Source organism: Chrysemys picta, chromosome 22, assembly GCF_011386835.1.
Source record: "Chrysemys picta bellii isolate R12L10 chromosome 22, ASM1138683v2, whole genome shotgun sequence".
Taxonomy (NCBI): Eukaryota; Metazoa; Chordata; order Testudines; family Emydidae; genus Chrysemys; species Chrysemys picta.
Window position 1 is genome coordinate 5,755,458 of NC_088812.1, and position 19,627 is coordinate 5,775,084.

Genomic DNA, 19,627 nt, shown 5'->3' on the forward strand with positions numbered 1-19,627 from the left:
GCTGGGGTGGCCCCTTTTGCAGGGTGGGGGGTTCTCAAGTGGCCGTTCCGCAGCCAGAGCAGCCTAGTGCCACCTGAGTGTAACAATCAGGCCTGTGATTGTTACGCAGCTAGGGGCCCAGTCACCTGGGTCCCATCACCCAGCTCAGTACAGGTGGGTGATACAGGAACATCTCCCTGCCAGGACTGTACAGAGCGTCCCCTCTTGTGTTGCAGATATTGACGAGTGTCAGGGCCCGAATCCGGCAGACTGCGGACCCCATGCAAAGTGCACCAATGTGCCTGGGAATTACTCCTGCACCTGCATCGATGGCTATGAGCCCAGCTCTGGGAAAGCCAATTTCACGCACGCGAGTGAGAACACCTGCCAGGGTGAGCTCTCCTCTGGTTCCACCTGCTGAGACCCCCCCTCGCACACACAAATGCTCGTTCCAGGCCTGGTGCTGCACCGGGGCTGCTTGTGTCTTTGGCAGTGGCCCGAGTCCGTCAGCGAGGCTGTGATGAGACGTGACCCTCGCCTGCTCCTGCAGAGTATGGGGCCGGGCTCACCCCTGTGTCTGGCACTTGGATGGGGAATAAACAGACCCACAGAGTAAACTCCTTGGACTGCAGTGATGCGCTGGGGAGAAGGGAGTAGCCCCTCGCTGGCCCCAGCATGCAGCATCTGGGCTTTTAGTGTCCCTCTGAGCCTGGGAAGGGGCCTTGTGTCTGAGCCATGGAAATAGCACAGTGCGCTCTGCCCCCTATGGGCCCTGGGGAGGAGAGAATAGCCACAGCACAGTGTGCCCCAGCCACACCCCGATCCTCCCCCATGGGTCCTGAGGGGCAGGGAATAGCTGCAGTGCTGGGCACCCCGACCTCAGCCCCTACATCAGGGGCTGGGAGTAGGGTGGGTGCAGGACACCTATAGCAGCTCCACACCAACTGCGGTGGCCCCTTTTGCATGGTCGGGGTTTCTCCAGTGGCCATTCTCCTGCCAGAAAAGCCTAGTGCTGCCTGAGTTAAGCTGAGAATTAGTTTTGTAATTGTTAAGCTGCCAGGGGCCCAGTCTCCTCGGTCCCATCACTCAACTCAGTGCGGGGGCTGGGGCATGTGATACGGAGAACGTCTCCCTGGCAGGACTGTATAGAACATCCCCTCTTGTGCTACAGATATTGACGAGTGTCAGCGCGCAAGCCTGGCAGACTGTGGACCCCACGCAAAGTGCACCAATGTGCCTGGGAATTATTCCTGCAGCTGCATTGATGGCTACGAGTCCAGCACTGGGAAAACCAACTTCACTCACGCGAGTGAGAACACCTGCCAGGGTGAGCTCTCCCCTTACCCCCACCTCCTGAGACCCCCCCCCTCGCACACACAAATGCTCGTTCCAGGCCTGGCACTGCACCGAGGCTGCTGCCGGGTTTGGCGGTGGCCCGAGGCCGTCAGCGAAGCTGTGATGAGACGTGACCCTCGTCTTCTCCCGCAGAACATCTGGCTGGGCTCACCCCTGTGCCTGGCGCTTGGATGGGGAATAAACAAACCCACGGAGCAAACTCCTTGTGCTGCAGTGATGCACTGGGGAGAGGGGAGGGGACCCTGCCTGGCCCCAGCAGGCAAATTCTGGGCTGCTAGTGTCCCCCTGAGCCTGGGAAGGGGCTTCATGTATTTGCCATGGAAATAGCACAGTGCGCTCTGCCCCCTATGGGCCGTTTTGAGGAGAGAATATCACAGCACGCTCCAGCCCGGCACCAATCCTCCCCCATGGGCCCTGGCAGGAAGGGAATAGCTGCAGTGCTGGGCACCCCGTCCTCGGCCCGTACATCAGGCGCTAGGAGCATAATGGGGACAGGACCCCTACAGCAGCTCCACACCAGCTGGGGTGGCCCCTTTTGCAGGGTGGGGGATTGTCGAGTGGCCGTTCTGATGCCAGAGCAGCCTAGTGCCGCCTGAGCGTAGCTGAGAGTCAGGCCTGTGATTGTTAAGCTGTTAGGGGCCCGGTCGTATGGGTCCCATCACCCAGCTCAGTACAGGTGGGTGATACAGGAACGTCTCCCTGTCAGGACTGTCCAGAACATCCCCTCTTGTGTTGCAGATATTGACGAGTGTCAGGGCCCGAGCCCAGCAGACTGCGGACCCCACGCAAACTGCGCCAACGTGGCTGGGAGTTACTCCTGCACCTGCATTGATGGCTACGAGCCCAGCTCTGGGAAAGCCAACTTCACACACGCGAGTGAGAAGACCTGCCAGGGTGAGCTCTTCCTGTCCCCTACCTGCTGAGACCCCCCCCCCTTGTCCATTTAGACTAGAAGCTCTTTATGGCAGTGTGTGTGCGGCACTGTGGGTGCCGCCTTAATGCAAATAATGACTGAGGAGAAGAGGCGTAGCGGGAAATAGCAAAACGCTGTCAAGAGAAGGGGAGTCTGAGACAGAGCTGCTGGAGCACGGCCCAAGGGAAGGATCCGTGAGCACTATTGACTCTCCCGCTGATTGACTTGTTTGCTGATGTCCAGGTGAAGGGGATTTTAGCCACAAGGATTTGTGTGAGAAGCAAAAGCGTTATGGATAAATATCAGGGAGAACTTAGCTTTCTTCTGTGGCCCTGCCCCTACTTCCTCAGGAAGGATCACCACCAAATAGCAGGGAACAAAGCAGAATTGAATGGGGGAGGGGTTAGATGGAGCAGACAGACTGACCGACAGACCAAGCCCCCTAAAATCGGGGTCTCCATGTCATGCACCCGCAGCCATGCTGTGTGTGACACACAACCCCGCTTTCCCCTCTCAGACATGGACGAGTGCCGCAAATCCCCAGATATCTGCGGCCCCAGGGCCACGTGTATCAACACCAACGGGAGCTACCGGTGTGAGTGCCGGGCCGGCTACGTCCCTTCCAATGTGAACACGACTGTGTGCAAAGGTGGGTCCTGCTGTTGTGGACATGGAGGGGGCACCTGGGGGGCTGAGCAGGATCTGGGGCTACACAGGCGGAGGTCTTGCCTGAGGGGGCAGCGAGCTGGGAACTGGTCTGGGGCACTCACCTTTCCCTAGCCCAGCCTGTCCGTCCACTGAGGTGTTTCCGGTTGTCTCAGGAGCAGGCCGGGGTGAGACTGATCCATGCCAGAGCCAGGCCGGGGAGTGGGTGAGCAGCGCCACCAGGGGCCGGGCATCTCTTCCCTAGGGTTGCCAACTGTCCAATCACACAATCCCAAACACCCTTCCCTGCCCCTTCTCTGAGGCCCCCCCTGCCCACTCCAACCCTCTCCCTCCGCCGCTCGATCTCTCCCCCCCTCGCTCACTTTCACCAAGCTGTGCTAGGGGTTTGGGGTGTGGGAGGGGGTTCAGGCTCCAGGCTGAGCCTGGGGAAGGGGTCGGGTGAAGGTGGGGCTGAGGGGTGCAGGCTCTGGGAGGGAGTTTGGGTGAGGGAGTGGGCTCAGGGCTGGGGAAAGGGGTTGGGGTGCGGGAGGGGGTAAACGGTGCAGGCTCCAGCTGGGTGGCTCTTCCCTCGGGCGGCTCCCAGTCAGCAGGGAAACAGGGCTAAGGCAGGCTCTCTGCCTACCCTGGCCCCGCGCTGCTCCCGAAAGTAGCCGGCAGGTCCTTGCGGCTAATGGGGGGTGGGGCTGGGGGCTCCGCGCACTGCCACCACCTGCAGGCGCCGCCTCCACAGCTCCCATTGGCCACAGTTCCAGAGTATCTCCAGATTTACCCCAATGGGAGAGCAGAATCTGGACCCACCAGGAGGGGGCCTAGGCTGTGGGGGGCCCTTGTGTGTGAACTTAAGCCAGCAAAAAAGTTTCCTCTCAAGTGGGATCCCCTCCTGGCTACCAGATGTGCTGGACGTACCCAGCCCCCAGTGATTTCAGTGCCCAGAACCTGTGACCGTCAGGCCAGGCCCGTTGGCTTTGGTGGCTCCCCTCTCCTCCAATGTGAACTCAGAGCGGGCCCAGCTCCTGCTCACGGACTGTGGGAGGGTCTGTAGAGGCAGGGGCTGGCTGGCAGGGAGCAGAGAGGACGCTGGCCAAGCCCTCTGGGTGGGAATCTCAGAGTCACCAACCACAGGAGTACAGAGATCACAAGTCAGACCCCCAAAATCAGTTGTTTGGCCCCAAAACTGCGGGATTTTTTCCTTTGAAAAAGATGATCTCATGGTGTCGGGTCTGTATTTTGAGGTATGAAGCCACCACCCCCCATGTGCTGGTGGCCGTTCCCGCACTGCCCCTTTTCCCTGGGTAGGATACAGTGGTTCTGTCCACACGGCAGGAGCTCTCTGGTTCCTGATGACGTGGAGCCTCCAGCTTCTCTACCAACTCCCCCACAGTCTGGTTAATTCATTCTGTCCCCCCACCCAGCCCAGCAATCAGTTCTGCTCCCTGCAGGCCACACATCTGCCTCTAAACCCGCCCCCGGGCACTTCAGCTCCTCCTGCAGCCTGAGGGGTTCTTCACCCCCCTTCCAGGCCTTCTGCTTCAGGTATGGAGTTGGGGGGTGGCGGACAGAGAGAGCCCAGTGCAACAACGACGGAAGTTACAAGTCTGCCTGCCCAGCCGGCCAAATCCCTTCCCCTGGGAGCTGAGTCCAGAACTAAACCACAGGAGAAGGAGGGAGAGGCAAAGCGGAGTATAAATGGAGGGGAGAGAGAGAGACAGAGTGAGACGGGGAGGAAGGGAGGGAGTTTGTAGCAGCCGCATGTTAAACTATTGGCAGCGCAGGACTGGCACGTGGACAGAAAGCAGCCATCAGGGCTGGGAAGAGAAGGGGATTTCCCCCCAGGGAGGAGTGAGTTGATATGAAGATCTGATATGAAAGCTCTAACGTCTGTTCCTCTCTTCCCATCGCTCCAAGTCCCAAGCTTTAACTCCAGCGCTCAGTTCGAGGGAATCAAAGAGACGTTCAAGAACTTCTCTCTGCCGGTATGTTTGAACCCATCATTCATTTGTTGGGGTTTTTGCCCTGTGTTTTGCACCACCAATATGGAAATTCCCAGACAAAAAACTTTGCTGTTGGTATTACGGTGACCCATGTAAACCCTATACAAGATCAGGGCAATACTGTGTTTCTTCCTTTCATCACTGGGACTCGATCCTCCTCATCTTTCTAGGCTGGTCCCAACTACATGTGATCAGCTGTTCAAGTTCTTCTCCATTCCAGTTTCTCTTGAAGCAGTTCCTTGGAAACTCCACAGCTCATCAAATCCTTTTGTATGACAGCCACCCATCTAGTTTGGGGTCTCCCAATTCTCTTATCTTCTGCATCTAAATATAGTACCTTGTTTCCTGTTTGTTCTTCTGACCTTCTTGTCACAGGCCCATGCCATCTGAGCCTGGTTCCCTCAGCTTTTCTATCATTGGTCCTACTTTCACTCTTCCCCTAATTCCCTCATTTTGAACATGGTCCGTCATTGTAACTCCAATCATCCATCTTAACATTTTCACTTCCTCTGTCTTCATGAATAGCTCCTGGCTCTTCTCCAGTCCCCAGCTTTCAGAGCCATACAAAAGTGCAGGCCTGATCACCATCTTCTAGATCTTACTTTTCTGTTTGACAGGTGTTCTCCTATGGCAGAGCACTCCCTTGCTTCTCTCCCTTCACTCCATGACTTTCCCAGTCTGCTTATAAGTTTTTGGTTGAGTTCATCGTTTTCCTGTACTATCATGGAATTGTAGGAATGGAAGGGACCTTGAGAGGCCATCTAGTCCAGTTCCCTGCAGTGATGGCAGGAATAAGTATTATCTAGACCATCCCTGACAGGTCTTTGTCCAACCTGCTCTTAAAAATCTCCAATGATGGAGATTCCACAACCGCCCTAGGCAATTTATTCCAGTTCTTAATTATCCTGACAGGAAACTTTTCCTAATGTTCAATTTAAACTGCCCTTGCTGCAAATTAAGCCCATTGCTTCTTGTCCTATCATCAGAGGTTAAGGAGAACAATTCTTCTCCCTCCTCCTTCCTCTATTTGAAAACGGTTATCATGTCCCTTCTCAATCTTCTTTTCTCCAGACTAAACAAACCCATTTTTTTCAATTCTTCTCTCATAGGTCATGTTTTCTAGACAGTTAATCATTTTTGTTGCTCTTCTCTGGACTTTCAGCAACTTGTCCACATCCTCCCTGAAATGTGGTGCCAGAACTGGACACAATACTCCAGTTGAGGCCTAATCAGAGCAGAATAGAGTGATAGAATTACTTCTCGTGTCTTGCTTACAACACTCCTGCTAATACATCCCAGAATGAGATTTGCTTTTTTTTCAACAGCTTTACACTGTTGACTCATATTTAGCTTGTGGTCCATTATGACCCCCCAGATCCTTTTCTGCAATACTCCTTCCTAGACATTCATTTCCCAGTTTGTGTGTGTGCAACTGATTGTTCCTTCCTAAATGGAGAACTTCGCATTTGTCCTTCTTGAATTTCATCCTATTTACTTCAGACCATTTCTCCAGTTTGTCAAGATCATTTTGAATTTTAATCCGATCCTCCAAAGCACTTGCAGCCCCTCCCAGTATGGTATCATCCACAAACTTTATAAGTGTCCTCTGTATGTGATTATCTAAATCATTGAAGAAGATATTGAATAGACCCAGACCCAGATCTGATCCCTGCAGGACCCCCACTCGATATGCCCTTCCAGCTTGACTGTGAACCACTGATAAGTACTCTCTGGGAACGGTTTTCCAACTAGTTATGCACCCACCTTAGAGTGGCTCCATACAGGTTGTATTTCCCTAGTTTTTTTATGAGGTTACGTGAGACAGTGTCAAAAGCCTCACTAACGTCAAGATATACCATGTCTACCGCTTCCCCACTATCCACAAGGCTTGTTACCCTGCCAAAGAAAGCTATCAGGTTGATTTGACAGGTTTTGTTCTTGACAAATCCATGCTGACTGTTACTAATCACCTTATTATCTTCTAGGGGTTTGCAAATTGATATCGAACCTTCTAAAACTTCTGTAGCTTTGCTAGAGGCTGGTCCCAGACTTACACGCCCATTGTCTTCCTGCAGGAGAGCATTGAATCTACAGACCATATACTCTGATTTCTTCTGCTGATTTTCAGGCCGTTTCTTTCCAATATGCATCTCCATGACTCTCTGCATCTTCCTTCACTTCCTCTTTCCTCTCCCCCACGAGCACTACATCATCTGCAAAGGGCATGTGCCAGGGGCCACTCTCTGGCTGCTTTCTGTCAATGCCTCCAGCACCGACGTGAACAAAAAGGGGTTTAGTCCCAAGCCTTGATCTATTCCAGCTGTTACTAGAAACTGTTCCCTTTCGACACATGAACCTCGGGCTGTGGCAACAGCACCATCGTACATGTCCTGGACACATCTGATATAAAAGCTTTATTCACTCAATGAGGGGTGTCAGGATCAGGCATTAGGCAAATACCAATGTCGGTCACCCTTCAGCACCTGCAGAACTCACCCTCTGCCCTGGGTCTCTCTGCAGGGAAAGCGGAGCGGCGAAAGCAGCAGTTTTTCCTCTTTCTTTAATTCGACCTTAAACATTTTGATGTCCGTGCTTGGAGACGAGGGTACGGAGTTATCACTGGAGGTGAGAGCTTCCGCCCCTTGAATGTGCCCTGCAGACTAGTGCCCCTGTGTGTGCCCCAGAGCCCTGTGTGGTGCTGTGCTGGGTTAGGAGTCTCACTGGGGGGGAGGGAGACATGTAGATACTCTTCAGAAAAGATCTGTGCCCTCCACTGCTGTGGGGAGGGGGGTGCACCCTCTAGTGGTGTTTGTCTGTATCTGCGCACACATGCCCTGTAGTGGTGTTAGTGCACCTTTGTGTTTGTTCACCCACATTGGCCCTCTAGTGTTCAGAACTGTTGTTGTTCATCAGAGGTGCTATACTGCTAACAGTTAATGGGGATTCTCCTCAGCTCATCTGTCAGTGACCTGAGTTTTTCAGGCAGCAGGATCTGGGCTGTATTCCTGCCCTGCCAAACATTTCTGAGCAGCTGCCGGATGGAGCATAGAGACAGCCTAGGAAGCCATGGGCTTGTGACAATGTTGTTCCCTGGCATCTGTAATGGAGGGATGGGGGAGCAGGAGCGAAGAAGGAAGGACAAAGGGTTTCAGCCCCAGGTGGCTTAAGGTCCCATTGGAGCCCTGAGTCAGCCTCAGTGGACCCCCTTTGTAATGGGCTCCCCCTCTGAGAGCAGTGCAGCCCCCTGAACTGGGAGAGGCTGTGATGCCCAATGCCCGCTGGGAACACACAGGACGTGGCACCTGAACCCCCGGACTTCTCACTCCCATTGCTTTTCCTTTCCTGTCCCCAGAATGCGAGTGACTCTTTCAACTCTGTCCTGAACAGCACCTCCCTCTGGGATGAGGGAGGCGAGGGGGAGGTTGTGACGGCTGTAACGTTAGTCCTGGAGACAATGGAACTGTCCACGCTGGCTATTGCACTCCAGTCTCCGGAGAAGACAACACAGAACATGATGACACCATCTATGGGTGAGGGGGGACGTGTGGCTCTCAGGGCCACCTGCCATGAGATACGGGGTTACACACTGTGCCCCAAATCCACTGGAAGTTAGAGCCTATATACCATTGTGGATGTGAGCCTGTGTTCAGTACAGACACAGACCAGCACTGCCCCTGCACCAGGAAATATAACCCAGCCCCGCCAGTGCCCCCAGGAACAACAGCACTGTCATGTAATATTTGGCATTCCACCACTAGGGGCTGCGATACTGAGCCAGACACCTCCCCCTACCCCATGACTCCCCCTGCTGGGAACAAAGCATCCCCAGGGAGACACAGCCAGAACGGGGAGGGGATATGGGGGGCTGATCAATGGAACTCGGGGTGGGGGAGCTCCAAACTTCCCCCTCCCACAGTGCGAAGTGCCCTGAAGCCCCCTGGCTCCTAGTGGAGTGGGAGGGGGGTGGATCTAGCCCAGAATGGACAGATTCCCAGGGAAGGGGTTTCACAGTGAGGGGCTCTGTCATTCCTCACCCGCACCTCCCCACAGCTGTCCAGACACGACTCATCACAGGGAACTGCAGCCAGCACAGTGAAGTCTTCACACTGAAAGCTCACAATGAGATGATGGACGTGCACTGTGATACAGTCACCGGGGCAGCCACACGAGGTAGCATCCTGGGGATGGAGACACCCAGAGCCCAAGCCACTGCACAGAGCGGTTCCTGGGCACTGAACCCCAGTCTGGGTTCCCCTGTTCCTCCCTCCCTCCCCGTCGATCCCCAGGCCGGGCCCTGGCCTCTGTCTCTAGCCCTGGAGGGCTCCTTGCTGGCTGAGCCAGTGGTTCTCAGGCTGTGGCCATGGAGCTGACACCTTCGTTCCTGCCTGTCCCACAGCTTGAGCCCCGAGCAGTGAGGAGTTGGGCGCAGAGGGGAGTCAGCTCATGAGAGGGTCTCTGGTATGAAGTGGGCCCAGAGAATGGAAAGGGCAGGGACGGCCTGGTCTAGCCAGACCCCCAAATGGAGATGTGGGGACCAGGGTAACGTGTACCCTCAGCTGCCATATTCAGGGCCCCGAATCCTCCAACACCAGGGGAAGCTCATCCCTGGCCAGCCCCTCTCCTGGTCTCACTGAGAAAAACTGAATCTTCATCTCTGCATCCTGCAGCTCGACGTTTCCAGCCGGGCGCGTTCCTGGGGGTTCCGGGGGAGGAGGTAGCACAGTCCAGTGGTTAAACCTTAAGAGTTGTGGCCAGGATCCTGGGTTCCATTCCCAGATCTGCCACAGACTCACTGTGACTCATGGGCCCCCGGCCGGCTCCTTCTTTGCCATAGCGTCCCCAGCTCCTAACGAGGGATCATCTCCTCTCCCAGCAGGTTTGGGGGCTGCTGCTTTTATTTCCTACTCCAACCTGGACTCCATCATCAGTGCGAGACGTCTCAGCGAGGGAAATCTACCGGCTGGAGGGAAGCTGGAGAAGAGTCATCTCAACTCCAGGGTGGTGAGTGGGGCCCTCGGAGACGGGAGACCCATTCACCTCTCCAAACCCGCACACTTCACCCTGCAACATAAACAGGTGCGTGGAGGGAGATCCCCTCGCTTTGCTCCGTATCTGGGCTATCAGAGTCGCATATAGAAGGCACCATCTCCTGCCGGGCATTTGGACCGTGCTGCCTTTCTGGCTCCTGATGGTCCTGACAAGAGGAGGCCTCCTTATTCCTGACTCGTTGGGGCTGTTTTATTGGAGGAGGTTACCGGGGGTCGTGCCATGACACATGGCTGTGTAAAGTGCTCTAGGGTAACAGCTCCACTGAGCCGGAATATCTGGGAAGCCGCTTTCTATAGATAATTGGGTTCAGGGAATCAGCATGAAACATAAGACCATAAGAACGGCCATACTGGGTCAGACCAAAGATCAATCAAGCCCAGTGTTCTGTCCTCTGAGAGTGGCCAATGGCAGGTGCCCCAAGGGAATGAACAGACAGGTTATCATCAAGCGATCCATGCCCTGTCACCCAATCCCAGCTTCTGGCAAACAGAGACTAGGGACACTATTCCTGCCCATCCTGGCTAATAACCATTGATGGACCTATCTGGCTCCCTTTTGAACCCTGTTATAGTCTTGGCCTTCGCAACATCCTCTGGCAAGTAGTTCCAGAGGTTAACAGTGCTTTGCGTAAAAAAAAATTCTTTCTTGTGTTTGTTTTAAACCTGCTACCTATTAATTTCATTTGGTGGCCCGTGTTCTTGTATTATGAGAAGGGGTAAATAACACTTCCTTGTTTACTTTTACTATACCACTCATGACTTTATAGACATTGTAAGGTGTTGGACTCACCCTTGCGGTGCCTCCTGCTGGTTATCCTGGGAATTAGCTCAATCCAGCCCAGAGTGCTGCCTGCAGGCCAGTGACCGCCTTACTGCTACTGGCCTCCGTGTCCCTCCCAGGACCCCAGTGCTCCTTTAACTGGGTCTCCCCCTCCCAGGGGAACCCCCAACCACTATCCCCACCTTGCCTCAGTATCAGGCTACTGCTAGTCTTCATCTAGCCCTACACCCAGGGGCAGACTGCAGTATCAGCCTACTCATCACTGGCAGGGTTGGGTTTGGACCTGCTGCCTTGGCCTACCCCTGGGTTGCCCTGTGCAACCCCCCAGTACCTCTTAGCCTTCTGCTAGGCCTCAGCCTGGGGCTTTCCAGGCTGGAGCTCCCCAGCTCCTCAGCCTTTGCCCAGCCCTGCTCCACCCAGGTACTCTATCTCAGCTCCCTGCAGCCAGGCCCTTAGCTTCTGCCTGCCCTGGCCTTTATAGAGCCAGCTGGGTCTGTTTGGGGCGGGGCCACAACTGAGGCTGTTTCCCCAATCAGCCCAACTTTCCCTGCCCCAGCCTTCTCCAAGGGCTATTTCAGGCCCTTCCAGGCAGGAGTGGATGTCCACCCCGCTACACCCTCTATCATATCCCTGCTTAGTTGCCTCTTTTCCAAGCTGAAAAGTCCCAGTCTTATTAATCTCTCCTCATACGGAAGCCGTTCTATACCCCTAATCATTTTTCTTGCCCTTTTCTGAACCTTTTCCAATTACCGTATATCTTTTCTGAGATGGGGTGACCACATCTGCACGCACTCTTCAAGATGTGGGCGCACCATGGATTTATACAGAGGCAATAGGATATTTTCTGTCTTTTTTATCTATCCCTTTCTTGATGATTCCCAACATTCTCTTCGCTTTTTTGACTGCTGCTGCACATTGAGTGGATGATTTCAGAGAGCGATCTACAATGATTCCAAGATCTCTTTCTTGAGTGGTAACAGCTAATTTAGACCCCATCATTGTATATGTATAGTTAGGATTCTGTTTTCCAATGTGCATTACTTTGCATTTATCAACATTAAATTTCATCTGCCATTTTGTTGCCCAGTCACTCAGTTTCATGAGATCCTTTGGTAGCTCTTCACAGTCTGCCTGGGACTTAACTATCTTGAGTAGTTTTGTATCATCTGCAAATTTTGCCACCTCACTGTTTACCCCTTTTTCCAGATCATTTATGAATACGTTAAATAGGACTGGGCCCAGTACAGATCCCTGGTGGACACCACTATTTACCTCTCTCCATTCTGAAAACTGACCATTTATTCCTACTCTTTGTTTCCTATCTTTTAACCAGTTACCAATCCATGAGAGAACCTTCCCTCTTATCCCATGACTGCTTATTTTGCTTAAGAGCTTTTGGTGAGGGACCTTATCAGAGGCTTTCTGAAAATCTAAATACACTAGATCCACTGGATCTCCTTTGTCTGCATGCTTGTTTCCCCCCTCAAAGAATTCTAGTAGATTTGTGAGGCATGATTTCCCTTTTTGAAAACCCATGTTGATTATTTCCCAACAAATTATGTTCCTCTATGTGTATGACAATTTTGTTCTTTACAATGGTTTCAACCAATTTGCCCAGTACTGAAGTGATGCTTACTGGCCTGTAGTTGCCAGGGTCACCTCTGGAGCCCTTTTTAAAAATTGGCACCACATTAGCTATCCTCCAGTTATTTGGTACAGAAGCTGATTTAATTGATAGGTTACAGAGGACAGTTAGTAGTCCTGCAATTTTACAGTTGAGTTCCTTCAGAACTCTTGGGTGAATCCCATCAGGTCCCCGGAGACTTATTACTGTTTAGTTTATCAATTTGTTCCAAAACCTCCTCTAATGACACAGATCTGTCACCCCAAAAGAATGGCTCAGGTTTGGGAATCTCCCTCACATCCTCATCAGTGAAGACTGATTCAAAGAGTTCATTTAGTTTCTCCGCAATGGCCTCATTGTCTTTGAGTGCTTCTTTAGCATCTCGATCGTCCAGTGGCCCCACTGGTTGTTTAGCAGGCTTTCTGCTTCTGATGTATTTTGCTCTTAATTTTGGAGCCTTTGGCTAGCTGTTTGTCAAATTCCTCTTTGGTCTTTCTCATTATATTTTTACTCTTCGTTTGCCAGAGTTTATGCTCTTTTCTATTTTCCTCATAAGGATTTATCTTCCACTATTTAAAGGATGCCTTTTTGCCTCTCACTCCTTCTTTTACTTTGTTGTTTAACCACGGTGGTTCTTTTTTGGTTCTCTTACTATGTTTTCTAAATTGGGGCATACATTTAAGTTGAGCCTCTATTATGGTGTCTTTAAAACGTTTCCATGCAGCTAGCAGGGATTTTACTTTTGGTGCTGTACCTTTTAATTCCTGTTTCACTAACCTCCTCATTTTTGTGTAATTCCCCTTTCTGAAATTAAATCCTTCGGTGTCGGGCTGCTGTGGAGTTTTCCCCACCACAGGGATGTTACATTTAATTATATTATGGTCACTATTACCAAGCGGTCCAGTTATATTCACCTCTTGGACCTGATCCTGTGCTCCACTTAGAACTAAATCAAGAATTGCCTCTCGTCTTGTGGGTTTCAGGAGCAGCTGCTCCAAGAAGCAGTCATTTAAGGTGTCAAGAAACCCTATCTCAGCATCCCTTCCAGAGGTGATATGTATCCAGTCAATATGGGGATACGGTAATGAACCACTTTGATACGGTAATGAAGTGGTTAGGGTGCATACGTGGATATGTGCACACAGCACTGCCCTCTGCTGGATGCAGTCAGAACTGCTCAGCCATGTGCCATGTTCCTTATAGTGCAAACAGCTAGCAAGGGTTTATTTCCTTTTTCATCCAAAACAGGGACTGTGCTTTTGGAGCAGCAGGATCTGTGTTCTCTCTCCGCTGTCACCGGGATGGCCCCAGTGGGCACTGGGGGCTGCATGCGGAGAGCCGTGGAGCTGTAGGTGGCCTTGGGTTTGCTATAGACTTGTGATAACAGAAACAACGTTCCGTGGTCCCGTGAGGATGAGGATGATTCTGTTGTGTTTCCAGGCCAAAAAAGAGGACGAAGAATCCTTTTGTGTCTACTGGAAAGTAGTGGCCGGGAGCGGCAGCTGGTCTCAGGACGGCTGCACCGCCGTGGACACGAACAGCACTCACACCACCTGCAGCTGTGATCATCTCTCCAGCTTCGCCGTCCTAACGGCTTTCACCACAGAGACGGTATCTCACCGTGAGACTCGGATCACAGCGCAGGACCCTGAGCTCCGCACTCAGCCGTGGGCAAAGCTCTCACAGGAGCGACTGGAGGCTTTGCTGGGGAAAAGGCTGAGTCGGAGCCGAGGGGGCTGGGCTGGGGTCACTGGTGATTGTCCCTTTGCTGTGTTACAGGAGAGTTACCCACTGAGCATCATCACCTACATGGGACTGACCCTGTCACTGCTGTGCCTCTTGCTCGCCATCCTCACCTTCCTCCTGTGCCGCTCCATCCGCAACATCAGCACCTCCCTTCTCCTGCAGCTCTGCCTCTGCCTCTTCCTGGCCGACCTGCTCTTCCTCATCCCGGTGACACGCACCGGCAGTCCGGTAAAGCCTGATTCTCCCCTGCTCTGTTCCTCCATTTGCATCAGGGCTGGGGTGTGTGACTTTGAACCCCTTTGTGCTCCCTGGATTCTGGGCTCTGCAGGGCACAGGGGTGATTCCTTGGGGGATGTTTCCACCCTCTGTTAGGCCCCTTCACACTGGGCACAGTGGTCTGAGTTTCCCCAACCACTGGAGTTAAGCCAGTTCTGTCCCTATGTCACAGTCTCCTTGTGCCTCGATTCCTCTCCCAGGTGACTTGCCCATGATCACCCAGGGACTCTTTGGCAGGGCTGGGAACAGAACCTGGATCCCCTGAGCCCTGTTCCCCTGCTCTAACCACTACTCTCTGCTCCCTTACTGCATCCACAAAGTGTGCACCCACAGGACCCTCCATAGACCAAGGAGCCTGCCAGAGCGCTATAACTGGAGAGCTGTGTTAACAAGAATCCCAGTGTGACCCCCCGGCAGATCTCCCCGATACTCAGCATTTCCCTTCCCCACCGCAGTGTCCCTGGGCTCTCTGTCTCCCCCAGGTGGCGTGTGCTGTCATTGCTGGGCTCCTACACTACCTCTTCCTGGCCTGCTTCTCCTGGATGTTCCTGGAGGGGCTGCACCTCTTCCTCACCGTCAGGAACCTGCAGGTCGTGAATTACACCAGCGCCAGCCGGTTCAAGAAGAGATTCATGTACCCGTTCGGCTACGGATTCCCAGCCCTGGTGGTGGCTATTTCTGCAGCGGTGAATCCTGAAGGCTACGAAACTTCCAAACAGTACGTGCAGCGCCCATCCCGAAGGGGAGCTGGGATGTGGCTTCCATGCGCTTGTCCAGCTCACCCCAGGTCTGACTTGAACCAAGATTTCCCGGCTCACCCTGCCTGGGAGCTGAATGTCCCCCTGGGACCCTTCCCATCCCCAGGGACACTAAGCCGCCCCGAGTGCTGTAGTTGAGTTGCCCACCTGTCAAACATCTGCACTCCTCACCCCACTGATGATGTGGAAGAACAAGCCAGAAAGATCCCAGCTGGACTCCCAGGTCCCAGGCTGGGTTTGTGTGGCTGGTGGTTAGGAAACAAATGCACCTTCTTCCTGTGTGCAAATTCCTGCGGATCCCCTCTCTAAAGTGAGCGACTCACTAAAACAGGGTGTGGCGTGTTCTAGACACCCCAGGCTAGATCCTCAGCTGGTGTAAATCAGGGCAGCTCCACTTCCTTCAGTGCAGCGAGGCCAATGTCCATCCGCTGCATGTCTGGCCCTCCAGCAATACTGCGCCCATCCACCAGAAAGGGTCATTGAGGAGGTGGAAGAGGAAGTGGTGGCTGAAAGCAGGAGATGCTGAGGTACATGGGGATGGCTGTTAGCCTGCTACTCGCAAGAGAGTCGGCCATGTCACAGGCAGGCTGAGATCCATCTCGCTTTTGAGAGCCAGCTGCCCTGTGACACCCCCTCTCTGCCCCGGGGCTGAAAAAGGGCAGTAATCCCATTAACGTCACCTTCTTCTTCCTCCCTCCCTCTAGCTGCTGGCTCAGCCTGGACAGAGGCTTTCGTTGGAGCTTCCTGGGTCCAGTCTGTGCCATAATCCTGGTGGGTACCTCCCAGAACCACAGGGCCCCATTCTCCTCTCACCTCTGCCACCCCATTGATTTCAGTGAAGCAGGGAGAAGAACGTGGCCCATAAAACACAAGGAAAGACCCAGTTAGGTCCCACCTGGCTCATCTGCTGTGGTCAGTCCCGGCATTAGTCCCTGTGCTGCATCCCCAGGCCTACAGCCTTTACTCGGGCACAGCTCCCATGGACGTCAGTAGGAGTTTTGCCAAGTGAAGACAGAAGAGTTTGGTCTAGTCTAGTTAATGACCCAAGGAACGAGGAAGGGAGAGTTCTGAACTCTGCCGTGGTTTCTGCAGTGGGGGAAACAAATGTCCCTACATATTCCTCCGTACCCCTTGGGGAAGTTGGTGGGACAGGGAATTTGTTACAGCCTGAAAGTGGCAGGAAGTATTCTAGAGTCAGGATCTGGAATCTCTGAACCAAATCCTGCTCTCAGTTACCAGTGTAAACCCAAAATAAGTCCTGACTCCACTGGAGAGGCTCCATATTTAACTCTGAGCAGCATCTGACCTCTGTGATCCCATTGATCCATCTCAGCTCTGGCTGTGCTGTCAGCTCCACGCATGGGGAGGGACCGAGAGCTGCCAGGGGATATTACAGGAGAGGGGATGATTCCCACCGGAAAAGAGCAGTCCCCGGTTGTGCAGTGTTCGGCTCGGTCCCCTGGGATCGTTCTCGGCCTCAGCTGGAGTCACCGGCCCCGGATGGGATGTTTTACAGGAAATATTTCCCACTGTTCCCACAGATAAATATAACGTTCTTTGCCTTGACCCTGTGGATCCTGAGAAACAGACTCTCTTCCCTCAATGCAGGTGTGTCCACCCTCAAAAACCACAGGTGAGAAGGCAACAAAACAATACTGGAGGGTCAGATTCCTTGGTTTGGACGGTCCTTGACACTGGGAGGGTGTGAGGGATTGCAGGAGGGGAACAGCATATATAGGATCCATGGGAACGAATTCCCAGTGTGTTTGCATTGACAGTAACCCTGTCCCACACAGGGAAGCTGGGGAGGGTAGTTCCACCCCACTCTGCCCAGATCCTCCTGACCCAATTGCTCTCCATAGGGTTATTGTAACGGGATCTCTCCATCTGCCTTTAACCAGGTTACTGACCTTTAAAGCCATTGCCCAGCTCTTCGTTCTGGGCTGCACATGGAGCCTTGGTCTCCTCCAAGTCGGCCCAGCAGCCACAGTCATGGCGTATTTATTCACCATCGTCAACAGCCTGCAGGGAGCCTTCATCTTCCTGGTGCACTGTCTCCTCAATCGCCAGGTAACGCCCGTGCTTGTCATCAACCCCCCAGCACCTTCACCGGCCTCATGGTGGCCATGTCTGATCTGCTCAGAGCTAGTTACATAGTTAGAGAGCAGTGACCGTTTCCTTCACTCTCCAGGTGAGAGAGGAGTACAGGAGATGGATCAAGGGTTTCCAAACGTTGAGCACAAAATATCAGATGTCCGATTTATCCATGTCTGCTGTTCCCACCACCAGCACCAAGACGGTAAGAGGTCCTCTGCTCTGTTCTAATACCTGTCTGTGACACAGTCCTCTCTAGCTGGGTCTCATCACTGCTGTAAAGGTGCTTTGCCCCCCAAATGACTCAGGATTGGTTATGAGTCAGCTGGGAACATCACTGAAAGTGTTAGTGAGAGTCGGTCACTATCGAGGAGTATCCTAGATGTCTTAGGCACCTGAACAGAATGCCCTGTCCTGGCACCTCCGCGTTCCCTTCCCTTGGCTCTCCTGAGAGCTCCAGGGGTCACTCACTGTGGGCTAGGCAGGCATTGGCTCTTGCAGTGTAATGATCTGAATAGATCAGATTGTCCCCTGGGATTGAAACCTTGTCAGTGCAGACGGATCATCCCCAATGAGCAGTCAGCACCGTGAAGAATTTCCCTTGGCTCCATTATCCCTATGGCTCAGGATCCAGGAGCTTCGTGTGTCGCCTTCCAGAGACAACCTGCCACTCTGCCCATTACACTCTCAGTGGCCTTGGAACCTATTGTCATTTTTCTGCTTTTCTTGCCAGGAGTAACCCTTCTGCCAGGCGGAGTCGGCAGCAACCAGGGTCGGGTTCAATACGTAGGGGTTCCAATACAAAACCGAACCGGCTGGAGCCCCCTGTGATGTTGTGCTCCATATGCTTTATGGAAATATGCTTATGAATATGACATAACTGGAATATACTTTATGCTAAATACCCCTTGTATGGTGTTTCTAGAAAGCTTGTAATCTACTAAGTGTGTTCATCATATTTCTTTGCCTATATTATTTCTATATCTGGAGTTAGGAGAATAAGATATAAACTTTTATCACTGATGTAAACATATTAAGTGGAGGCCATTAAAGGTGCTCCAGAAACAATTGGTTGTAAATCGCCTTCGTTACTTGAAAACCTTCCTGTGTAAGTGTGGGTCAGCCCATGGGAAATGCAGACTAGGGGGTCTTACAGTGACATGCGACCATGTCACCTGATAATGAAATCCATCTTAAACCTGGTACTTTTCCATTTAGAAGGAGGGATGGGACCCAGAGAGACAAAAGATTTCTGCCTTGTGCCAAAGCTATAAAAGGGGGTGGAGCAGGAAAAGGGGCTGCCAGTCATGAGAAAACTACTGCTTACCACCTGAGATGTCTGCTGGATCTAACAAAGACTGTACCTGGGGAAAGGTTTGGGCCCGGACTAGAAAGGAGTCTAGTCTGTGAAGGAAGCTTATTGGAACATCTTTGAGGTTGAGATATTACCTGTAATCAGTTTCTTAATGTATTTAGTTTAGACTTGCGTGTTTTGTTTTATTTTGCTTTGTGACCTACTTTGTTCTGGTTTTTATTACTTGAAACCACTTAAATCTTACTCTTTATACTTAATAAAATCACTTTTATTTATTAATAAACCCAGAGTAAGTGATTAATACCTGGGGGAGCAAACAGCTGTGCATATCTCTCTATAAGTGATATAGAGGGCGAACAATTTATGAATTTACCCTGTATAAGCTTTATACAGAGTAAAATGGATGTATTTGAGGTTTGGATCCCATTGGAAGCTGCGTGTCTGGGTGCTGGAGACAGGTAACCTGCTGATCTGTTTTTAGTTAAAGTCTGCAGCTTTGGGAGCATGGCCCAGACCCTGGGTCTGTGTTGCAGCAGGCTGGCACGTCTGGCTCAACAAGGCAGGGTTCTGGAGACCCAAGCTGGCAGTGAAAACTGGCTCAGAGGTAATTTCAGCATGTCAGGTGACAATCCCAAGTGGTCTCTGTGACTGAACCGTCACACCCCCACCCAGCAATCTGGGAAAACTAGACCACTCCAGGTGCCTCTAAGGGTATGTCTACACTATGGGATTACTCCGAATTTACAGAATTCGATTTTTGGCAACAGACTGTATAAAGTCGAGTGCATGCGGCCACACTAAGCACATTAATTCGGCAGTGTGCTTCCATGTACCGAGGCTAGTGTCGACTTCCTGAGTGTTGCACTCAGGAAGTCGACACCTCCCATAGCTATCCCATAGTTCCCGCAGTCTTCCCACCCATTGGAATTCTGGGTTGAGATCCCAATGCCTGATGGGGCAAAAAACATTGTCACTGGTGGTTCTGGGTACAGCCTTCCCCCTCCCTCTGTGAAAGCAATGGCAGACAACTGATTCATGCCTTTTTTCCTGGGTGAACTGTGCAGACGCCATACTACAGCA

At 52.4% G+C, this 19,627-nt stretch overlaps 1 protein-coding gene across 1 annotated transcript in view; it reads left to right on the plus strand.

Moving 5' to 3' along the window:
- LOC101932503 (adhesion G protein-coupled receptor E2-like) overlaps positions 1-18,738 on the plus strand; it is a 62,379-nt gene extending 43,641 nt beyond the window's left edge. The window contains exons 17-32 of the mRNA XM_065576465.1: positions 216-371; positions 1,151-1,306; positions 2,074-2,229; positions 2,766-2,897; positions 4,820-4,887; positions 7,426-7,530; positions 8,258-8,435; positions 8,956-9,075; positions 9,779-9,981; positions 13,799-14,332; positions 14,863-15,098; positions 15,843-15,909; positions 16,680-16,771; positions 17,040-17,208; positions 17,330-17,437; positions 17,966-18,738. Of these exons, the coding sequence (XP_065432537.1) occupies positions 216-371; positions 1,151-1,306; positions 2,074-2,229; positions 2,766-2,897; positions 4,820-4,887; positions 7,426-7,530; positions 8,258-8,435; positions 8,956-9,075; positions 9,779-9,981; positions 13,799-14,332; positions 14,863-15,098; positions 15,843-15,909; positions 16,680-16,771; positions 17,040-17,208; positions 17,330-17,437; positions 17,966-17,971 (2,486 nt within the window). The 3' untranslated portion in view covers positions 17,972-18,738. The remainder of the gene's footprint in view (positions 1-215; positions 372-1,150; positions 1,307-2,073; positions 2,230-2,765; positions 2,898-4,819; positions 4,888-7,425; positions 7,531-8,257; positions 8,436-8,955; positions 9,076-9,778; positions 9,982-13,798; positions 14,333-14,862; positions 15,099-15,842; positions 15,910-16,679; positions 16,772-17,039; positions 17,209-17,329; positions 17,438-17,965) is intronic.
- The last annotated feature ends 889 nt before the right edge of the window (positions 18,739-19,627 follow it).